Below are 10879 nucleotides of genomic sequence, written 5' to 3' on the forward strand. Positions count from 1 at the left end.
AGACGCAGCGACTCCATCGCGTTAATGGAGCGCTAACTTATTTATAGTTAATCAATTAGTGCGAGGAATGGGAGTTTGAATAACGGCCATCTCGCGCTCGGTACGTCCAGCACATCCGGTGGTTGGTGTAGCCCGGTTGGTCCGTGGACCAGAGACGTTAGAAGAGGGTGTGTGTGTGTGGGTGTGGAGCGGGGGTAACGGGAACGGAAATTTCGTCAATGGGATTTCTCAACGGCGTAACGCGGGCTAGACGATAGGCCAGAAGGGATGGACACGGGTACCAAAAAACAACAATCGCGGATGGTAAAGTGTTTGTCCGAAAGGGGAAAAAAACTGAAGAAAAGAGTTAATGTCTTGGGTGGAAATACGTCTTTGGAACACTTCGCGCCATTCACTGCAGTGAGAAGGGAAATATATGAGCAATTTTGTCCATTTGGCATGATTAATTTTCATTATCTTCGTCTGGCAACTAGCAAGGTTCATAAAATGGGATTTAATTGTTTGAAAATTGTTTAAAATTAAACAATTTGGAAAGTTAATCTACAGAATTATTCCATGCATTGTGATCATAAGGCGGATAAGAAACTTTAACTCTCTTGATGACATGCGAATTGAATGCGTTGCTAAGGTAACGTAAACCACATCTAGTAGCCATAAACCACGATGAAAGGGCGAAATTTCGGATGATCGCTTTACTCTTCCACCTCCAAACAGACCACAATAAATAAAACAGTGAAATTTAAGTTAGATTACTTCGTATAATCACGTTTGGGGGGTTCTTATTTATTAAACTTCTTTACAATTACGTCTAAGTAGCTATTGATCAATTGAAAGAACGATCCCTAACCGCCGTTACGGCATTCGTAGATCGTTACGGCTTCCTTCTACATTGGCCTTCGCTTCAGTACAGCTGATTATTCGCTTAACAACTACGCGTCTGTGCCTGTCTGCCGGTAGCGCCCATTTTTTACATTTCCGACACCACCGACATCTCAGACGCCACGCCAATAGCACCCGATCGAGGCCTTCGAGCTGAGGTGGGCTCGATCTCGCGCCCGTTCGGCACATTTATCTACATTTTGGTTTCTCTGACTTCTCTGACGTAAACGGAACACAACGGACGACTTAAGTCGGGCCTCTTTGCCCAACGCCGTAAGTGAAAAAAGCCCCCATTCGTTGATGGCCACTAACGACATCTCAACGAGTCGGGCGCGCCAAGGTCGCGAGCCGGCTCGACTGAAGGAGAAATCTGCTTATCGGATGAGATCGCACCCGGAGTCGTTTCGGTAAGCGCCAAAGCGATCGCGATCACTCGTCTCTACTGGAGCCCACTTGAAGCCGTACGCGGAAACGGCAAGCCACCGTCCTATGTACAAAAACACTCTCACACGCGCATGCACACTCCCAGGAGCCTTCTTACACGCCGTACTTAAGCCCACAGTCCTGGTAGTACCCGACATGTGATCGATAGTGGCCAAGATGTCCCAGCTGTCCACCAAGATGCCCAGCGACGGAGTTCACAGGTGGACTAGCTGACGTGAGGCTATTGCTGCCAGGACTACCAGCCTGTTCCATCTGACAGTTGACAGCAACGGCTGCTGCTGCTGCTGCCGCAGCCGCTGACGATTGGTTGTGATCGAACACCATGTCCCGGAATCCAACACCTGCGCCTCCACCACCCATACCACCGCCATTGTGCAGAGTGGAACCACCGCCACCACCTAGTACACCTCCATTACCACCACCTGGGATGCCTCCAACACCGAGTCCAACACCCAATCCACCCGTGGGTGTTACCGTGACCGAGGGCAGAGTTGTCGGAGTGGTCGTACTACTTCCGGAGGTGTTACCGATCGATTCGGGAGGTGTTTCGGGCGTGTACCAACCTCCGTGCGGTGGTGGATGATGTGCCGAGCTGTGATGGTGATGCGGCCTCAGCTGACCACCGGAGGCCGACATCAGGTTGTCGTCGTTGAAGTGGTACGGATAGGAGGTGTGATGCAGTCGCGGGTTGTACACGTTCATGAGCGAATCGACCGTAAAGCCATGGTCACCGGCCGTCGCCGACAGGTGGTTCATCTGCGTTGCGAACGTGTCCGGATGGCAGGTGTTCAGCAGCGACGATGTAAGCCCATCCTTCACCATACACTGGGCGGCCAGTTCGAGGCCAGGTTCGCGCTTGAACGTCTGATGATGTCCGAGAGCTGCTGCTGCCGCTACTGCTGCCGTTTGGTGATGATGATGATGCTTGCCTTCGAGCGTGTGGTGATGGTGGTGATGATGATGATGCCCACCCGACATGATCTTGATCGGTTTGATGTCGCCCATCTTGTCGTCCAGCAGGAGGCTTTGGCGTTTCATCAGCTCCTCCTTTTCCTTGAGGGCGTCCTTTTTCTTGAACCGACGGCGCCGTCGCAGGAACGACCCGTTATCGAACATGTTGTACGAGTCAGGATCAAGCGTCCAGTAGCTGCCCTTGCCCGGTTTCTTGTCATCCCGGGCCACCTTCACGAAGCACTCGTTGAGGCTGAGATTGTGCCGGATCGAGTTCTGCCAGCCCTGCTTGTTGTCCCGGTAGTACGGAAACCGGTCCATGATGTACTGGTAGATGCCGTTCAGTGTCACCTTCTTGTCGGCCGAGTTCTGGATGGCCATCGCGATCAGGGCGATGTAGGAGTAGGGCGGTTTCACCATCTCCTTGTTCTGGTGTGGGGCGGCCAGTGCGTACGCGGAACCGGCGTACGCGTACCGGGAGTACTGATCGTACGTGTAGTGGTGGGCCGACGCCATTGTCGGCCCGTTCGATGGGTACCCGGGTTGTGCGTGGCCATAATGGCGCTGGTCCGTGAATAGGGTGTGCATTTCCTCGAAAATTGTGCCGGCTGTTGGGGAGGACCTCCGTCTGGACGTGCTCACGCAGAAACACTCACGCACACAGCACGCCTGTGTGTGATATATCACGTCCTTATCACGTTTAGGAACTCGATCGGTCTTTCACGCACTCGAGGGGGATGATTCCTGTTTTTTTCTGAAGGATCTCACTCTTGTCTTATTTCACACCACGTGTCGATCACAGTTGCGCGCGTCTCCACCGATCAGCAGACCGTTTAATCCAACGTTTTTTTTTCTTCTTTTTTTGCTCTCTTTCAGGAAGAACACAACTCTTTCACCACCTGATTCACGACACTCGCTTGACTTTGGTGCCGTTTCCGGAGCACCACGTGTACGCCTCTGAACCAATGGCTCCAGAGTGTCCACCGAACGACTGATGGCAGACAGAACCGAGTCTGCACCGTCTAAGGGTCTACACTCCAAACGCTCGATCGATCAAAGCCCCGACGGGATACTTCCACCCCTGCTGCTGTTGCTGCTGCTGCTGCTGCTGCTATTAGTCGGTCAACTCTCGACGGTTTTTCGAACGAAACTGATGCTAAGAAAAACAGGTTCTGCACCGTCCGGCTCGCTGGGATGAAAACGGAGATACGCGCTCGTGCTGGTTCGCTCTCTCTTCGCTTCACGCTCTCTGTCTCACACGCTGGAGATCTCGGAGTCATGCGTGTGTCTCGCACTCATACACGGTCAGGCCGCTGACAGGACATGCGCGTTGGCCTACTCTTTGGCTGGGTCTTAGTGCTCTCTCTTTCGCGCTTGCTCGATCACCAGTCCCAGAGGGATGGGTCTTTCCGGTTCCTTTTCGAGATTAATAAGAGTAAGCGAGATGAGCAGCGGGCTGCAATGGTGCTGCCTATCGTTGCACCTTTAATTCCGGCGGCGTCCGGAAGTCCGGAACGAACCCACACACACACACACGCACGCACGCCTCCAGGAGGCGCTGCAGGAGCGACGAAAGATGGAGTCGATTAGCGGGAGCGTTCGACGGTTCCCTTCGCCGGAAAACGGCCGGAAAATGGCCTGCTTGTATCGTTCGGTTGGGCCGGTTTGACAAGCAGGTTCGGATTTTTGACAGCTCGACAGCTTCTTTTTTTTGTTGTATCTTGCTGCTTTCGGTTGCGTTTCATGTTGGTCGTTACCGCCCGCCCGGCTGCTATTTATTTCCTCTATAATTACTGAAATAATATTGTTCTACTATCCCGGCTCGCGGCACCCTCGCGGTGTTGGTTGGCGCGCCTGGCTTTGCCATTTATTTTCCTATTTTTCCTCAAACTATTTTCCTACGGCCCGATTTAACACCCACTTTGACATGATACAAACCATCAAATTTAATGCAATCCATCCTCCCTAGTTGTATCGGCATTCGCTTTTCGGCGCTCTATCTTTTTCTCTCTCTCTCTGTCTCTCACACACTCTCTCATTTGCATATTTATATTTTTCCACAGCACGGCCGCCTCCACTGGAAGCCGGAAGAGATTTTCCTGGGCAAGCATTCCATCCGGTGGCATAAAACTATCGCTGGTATCACGGATGAGATAAAACCAAAAAAAAAAACGAACGCTCGTTTGCATCGATTTTCGCATATGCAGATATCGGGTTTTTGGTACAACCGTCCGTCATGGTTTGGCCTGGGGTTTTTTCTTCTTCCTTTCCCCTTTATGTTTGGGAGTTGTTCCGGTTGAAATTTATTTTAAATCTCTACTCATTGTTTTATTATCTCTGCTTTGGCTGGGCGATCGTGTCCTCCCTTCCCTCATTTATTTGGTGTTTCCCGTTGCCATTCGCCGGAATTTCCTACACACGAGGCATTGGAGCTTTTTTCAACTTGTTTCCCACTACGGCCTCGCATGATCACTTCCACCGGGTGGATAGCTGAACGCGAGCGCAGACAGCAGAGAGATACTTTACTATTTTTCCAAACCATGTCCAGTGTCTTTCCCGGTGCGCTATTTGTGCTGCTGCCTTGGTGTTTATTTTTCAAATTGGTGCAAGACAAATATTTTCTCATTTAATTAACTTTCGCTGATTGATACCCCCGACCGTGTACAGTGGAGGCCGCCTGCGAGCCGTCCCGGTGGAACTGGCCGAGAGTGAGGGATGCCACATTGGAGCATAAATTTATGCGATGTTAGTTAGTTGCGTCGGAATCGAAATAAACTCGCACGTGAATGGGGAAACATTTCAGCCCGGTAAAGGGAACGGAATCAAGTGGGTTTGGTGCATGTTTTTAGGTTTTTCTTTGTTTTTTGTTTGTCTGTGGTTTGCATTAGTGCATTCGTTTACAATGTATTTGGCAACAAACAGGAGGAGTGAAATGTAGATAAATGCATGCAACAAATGGAACAGGAATGAATATCTCTGCGCTTTTTGTTTCAGAGATCCACATAGACAATTTATTTTTGCTTTGACTCAATATCGCCTTTCAAATCATTCTTCGATATTTTTTGGGAATTTTAAAACGGAAAAACTATGTGAAAAAAAACGAGTTTATCTAGCTATCATTTGAAACCTCTATCGTTCTGCCACTATCTCGAACACAAACAACCAGTGTTACCCTTTTGATCTCCGGCGAAATAAAGGACACTTTCCAGTGCAGATCTCGAATGGCTACAACCTCTTCACACGGTTCCGTTGAGCAACAATGCATTCGCTGGCGCTTCCTATCTATCTTTGACAAATCAAAAGATGTCCTTATTTCATCGATCAACCGCACATCACTCGGCGTTCGGCGTTCGTGGTTCCCTGAAGCGTTTCGAAACCTCTGTCTGTCCGTTGACAGGATGCAGGTCCGCTTAGTCCTTGCTTACAGCTAGTATCTTTATCTCCCGCCCGCGATCGAATTCGCGTTAGACAACGAACGGAATACGAACCAGCGAGGCTCGTGGCTCTTGATGCCCGGGTGCCTAATTTGACAACCTTACGCACGGTGTTAATTTGTGACCGTCGACCGTCGAGATTTAAGAAAAAGACAAATATTTACCTTCGAAGCGGTCCACCCTATCCCGGAAGCTGCTCTCGAGCGCACGGAAATGGCGAAAGATGAACCCGAGGTTGCTCTGATTCCCCGACCACGCAGCTTCTCGAATCCGCTTTGCGATCGGCGGACTAGCCCCGGGGTTGTTCTGGGAAAGACACGCGTTCGATGCACTCCGGGAAGAAGAATTCTGGTCACCGTACGGATGGCTAGCCCCCAGCGAAAAGGTGATAAAAAGTGAGGGAGTTCGCTCTTCTCCGGAAGCCCTGCATGTTGTGATAATCTTTGACAGGACGGTTGCAGACGCGGTTGTGAAAACGGTCGTCCTTCTTGTTTTTTTGGCAAGGATGCTACGCATCATGTCCTTCAATTTCAATGCCGCCGACCGTGACGGTCGGAAAACGGTGCAGAGCCAGGTTTTACTAACGCAAACTAGCACCATTTTCTCGGACAGTTCTTTGATGTAGCCATTATCCTTCTCAGTAACTCCAGCTTTGATTAGTATGGGCACTGAGAGCGTACAAATGCACCGTTTATCGCATACTCCCGCACTAACGCCATGGTCGGTCACAAATTAGCCACATCCGGACGACATAAAGCGAAAATGGGCGCACGAAATGGATGTCGAATGGCGCACCCGGTACCGGAATTCCCCAGGACACACACACACCCGGTAAAGCAAGTAGAATCGGCTCATTACGGGACACGACCGAGCCTTTGGTAGAGGTCCTTGCTGGGGCCACCCGCTGCAAGCAACAACAAACTTTGCCCCTTTCGCTCAAGCACCCGAGCCCGAGCTGAGGACACCCGGTTTCTGCCCCTTTTTAATCCCGTCCAATCGGGCAGACGATCGTGCGAGGCGAGAAAGGGTTGAGCTGCCATGGTTTTGGTGCCCGTGGGGGGAAAAACCAAAACCACCACCATTCGGTCGATGGTCGATGCCGGCCAGGATGCAGCTGTCCACCAACGCGATCGAAGTCTAGGAGCGAGTGGACGCTAAAAATGCACGAATATCCAGCGGAAAAAAGAAAGAGAAGGGATTGAAAGGACTCGGGAGTGGGAAAAACCCCAGCCCTGCGGGGTGAGATTCACAACTCGCTCCGGTACCTCGCTAGGAAACCGTGCCTGGCTCGCAAGGAAGCATGTGGAACACGTGGGACGAGCTGGAGGCGATCTGGTACCTGGGGCGATTTCATTCATAAAGTGAAGTGGACCGGATTCATTCATAAGAACGCCAGGGTTATGAAAAATAAGGACATCATCGGAAGGGTACGGGGACAGGGTTTACAGCCAACAGGGTGTTGGCCAGCATACCTGGCGGAGCTGGGCTGTGAGCTAAGGGTAGTGAGTTACGAAAGAACCATCTAGAATGGCGTCTCGAGAGCCGGGGAGAGGTTTAGCACCGTGGTGGGCAGTTTTTCAGGATCTAAGAATGTACGAAAATTAATAACGAAAACAGGAAATTGGGAAAGTACACCACATGCTCGGTGTAAGGTAAAGAAAAGAAGAGCCAAGTATTCCCACATTCAACTGCAGCAAAATATTGCTCGTTTTTATTCTGTAGTAATATTGGAGTTGCTCAAAGCAATGTTCTTTTTGAAAATGAGCTATTTGGCATTAATTTGAGGTTATTTCCTCTCCAGCCAACAGTGACGATCAAAGTAGGCTGGAGTAAAGCACCTTCATGTTTTTTTTTTCTTTTTCGACGCCGCCTACTTGTCGCGACGCAGGAGCAATAAACCCTTCTGAGTGCCAAAGGGGTTTCTTCCTGCATCCGGTCGCGACGTGACTATCGGAAATCCAGAATCCTGTAGCATCCTGTCCGACGGGGGTTCATCCTGTTTGGCTGACACTTGCGAGTCTTCCATAATGCCCAGGACTATTGCAGGTGATGGTGGTTTTATGGCCCACGGGATGGTTCAGCGTTCGTATCCAGCGTCGTCGTACTACTGCAGGTATCTATATACACTTTTTTTTCTTGTTTTTGTTATCATTGTGGGTACACTTTTTACCCAAAATGGAGCACTTACTGTTTGGCCCTTTTTCACAGTAAGATAATAATCTTCACGTTCGCTGACCCATTCATGGATATTTTTTTTCATTTTCAGTATATATGTGGAGGCATATGATGGAATCCTTTTGGAATCCGGACACACCGTGGGCATTTCCCGGTGTTAAGCATGTAAGTATGTCAACTGGTGTAAGGCTAGCCATTTCTCCGACATACGGGCAGCATCAGATTAATGACTTTTTGCGGATTTTCCCGACATTTTGCTGAATGTTGGGCGTGATTAAAGTACCATTTAACTTAAGCCCTCTGGCAGATTCTTTTCAGATGTTTGAGAATGATGGCTTCTTTTTGGAGTTCAAATGTGAAAATAAATTTGAATAATCTTTTTTATATGAACATTGAATGGTCTTTGCATACATTCTCTGGTTAGACTCATCTCAATCAAAACATTTACTCGTCACCGAGCATGAGTTTTATCTAACTTTATTCAATGTTGCATTACGTGTCTTATTTTCTCTTTTTCCATTCCACTGTTTTCCCCCGTTTTTCCCCACAATCGCCAACTGCACGGTGAAACTCATCCGTCTAACAGGAAGCATCAAGATTGATGATTTAATTGCAATGTTTCGCAATTTAAAATTCAATCGATTTTATCGAGAAAAGACAAACAACTGCCACCCTCGAACGGTCAACAAAGGCAGGCCAGCAAAAAAAAAAGAAGCGTGGCTACCATACGGTGGTTTTAGCTTCGTGTTTCGATAAAAGCAAAACATTCGTGCGTGATGAAAGCATTGTGTTGTGGGCAAAAAGGCGAGGAAAAAAAATCCAACTCCACGCTTTTGTACCTTCCTACAATACGTGTACCTCCTACGCATACAGAGACAGCTCCATTGAACCGTGTTTTCACCCTTACCGAGCAATCCCTGGGCATGAATCGCGGAGAATCTCCTTTTCGACTCCGGCTCGGTATCAAAAGTCATCAATATCGATTTTTTCGATTTTCCATCGACCATATTATTAGCCGTCTTTCATATCGGTTTCTTTGTCGCATTCTTGGATTGAGTATTGTGTCCATAGAATAATCAAAGCACCGAACAGCGTTGAACGAAAACTTGCAATGGATTTTTTTGTTGCGGTTTTCTCCTCTTATCATTGCGTTATTGTGTGACTCTCGAACTCTCTCCCATTGCGAAACGGCACCCGTTAGCATTTCGGTAATAAAATCAACGAGCAACGAGCTACCGAATAAAACCCCACCAGACACAAAGAAACGCACAAAAAATCAACCCCTCACGCGAAAATGGCAGTCGAGAAATCGTCATCGGAATGGAAATGAAATCGTGTCGCGCAATCTCTTCCTTTACGAAACTTTTGCGAAGGGCAACCTTCTCAGCGCAGTGCTCTTTCGCTTCCGGCGTGTGTGGCAGTTCCACAGTTGAAAGCGCCCCATCCTTTGGAAGTGGAAATTCCTCACTGACTCGCGTGCACCGCGATGCGGCTTTCCGGAGGAAAACGGAGTAGGCGTGGCCACTGGCAGCATGAAGGGTGCCATGTTGAAGGGCGTGCCGACGTGAGAATGTTGCTGCCTCGCTTTAGCATGACGTCTTGCTGGCGAGTCGAAATCGAAAAACTTCCCTCGCCAGTTCGAAAAAGGCTCCGTCTTTTCGTGCGAACGGGGGGGATTACACACAACCACACATGCACACCGAGCGGCACATAATCAATTGATGGGGGTCGCTTATGTACGGGGGTGGCCGCGAGTGAAGGAATATGTACGCTGGATAAGCCATTATCTTCGGCTCCACCGTTCAAATACAAGCGCTCTTATCGGAGAGAATACACACACTCGCACACAAGGGCTAATGTCAAAGGTGGAAAATCGTGCAGCATTTTCCACCCATTTCCCGCGTGGTGTACGTCACACGCTTGACACCCGCGGCCAGTGTTTTCCGGCTGATACGAGCGAGCAATACATAAGCAGATTAAACTTATGCTCGTGTGCGTTTTTGGCCGTGTGTGTACGGTTGATAAAAGCATCCCTGATGGTGCCACTGGGGTGGGCTGCAACGGATAGGGTGGAAATTATTTGGAACAATATGACACACATGACATCTCTTGCCTTCTCTCACTCTCTCTCTCTCTTTCATTGCTACGTTTAGTCAAACTGTTTCCATCTCCATGGCAACCGAAGGGTTGGATCAGAGCCATCGCTTTCTTTTTTTTGGGGTTTCCCTGACTGGACCGTGGAAAAGTGTTATTTTTAGACCGAACACCGTGTACTGATACCGCTTGGGGAGAAGCCACTTTATTGATGTTCTATCTAATTGAGCCCAAATCGCTGCGAATCCCAGGATTTTATTTTTGGGTACTCCGTGTGAAAGTCCTTTTCCTTTCGCGGAAAACTTGAGCCCTCGAATGTTGTGGGGGTTTCCTGCACAAGCCCATTTTCCGTCCGGATATTCGCACTAGAGAAAAGCAGGAAAATGTCCCGGAAGGGTATGTGAACTCGCGCCTCGAGGGAACATTCCCCGAGGCGGATATGAGCTCTCGATGTTGTTCCAGCCGATGCCGTGGAAAGTCGGGAGGAAATTGGATTTTGGGACGAGAACGAGTTCAATAACCGTTTTCCACGGCAAACGATCGAAAGGCGTGATGTGTGAGTTATAAATATTTCGCAAAAACAAAAGCTTGATGCTTGAATATGTTGTTTTTGCGATGTTGAATATGTTTTTCGCAGTTGTAAAACTTCGCACACAAAACATTGTCCGAATGTCGAGCTGAGCGAATGCAATCAAACAGACAATCTTTTCCCATGGGACACGAGACGATGCCACACACGAAGAAGAACATGGCAACAATAACAGGCTCCCATCGGCAGGCTGCGGTCTCCGTGTGCCGTTTCGGAAGTCCTGCTGGATGCTAACGGATTCCTTCGCCCAGCCCAGGGTTCATTAACTTTACGGCCACCAATACCTCGCGGGTCCGGTCACATTGCATCCAAA

General features: G+C 49.1%; 1 protein-coding gene across 1 annotated transcript; it reads right to left on the reverse strand.

Moving 5' to 3' along the window:
* Positions 1-1416: 1416 nt before the first annotated feature.
* On the reverse strand, positions 1417-2862 carry LOC128725505 (fork head domain-containing protein crocodile-like). The gene has a single exon (XM_053819257.1). The coding sequence runs from the start codon at positions 2860-2862 to the stop codon at positions 1417-1419; it is 1446 nt and encodes a 481-aa protein (XP_053675232.1).
* Between the last annotated feature and the right edge of the window lie 8017 nt (positions 2863-10879).

This window comes from Anopheles nili, chromosome 3 (assembly GCF_943737925.1).
Source record: "Anopheles nili chromosome 3, idAnoNiliSN_F5_01, whole genome shotgun sequence".
Lineage (NCBI taxonomy): Eukaryota > Metazoa > Arthropoda > Insecta > Diptera > Culicidae > Anopheles > Anopheles nili.

Bases quoted from the DNA above. Each gene is read 5' to 3' on its own strand.
- LOC128725505 (XM_053819257.1), bottom strand. From the start codon at position 2,862: ATGCACACCCTATTCACGGACCAGCGCCATTATGGCCACGCACAACCC.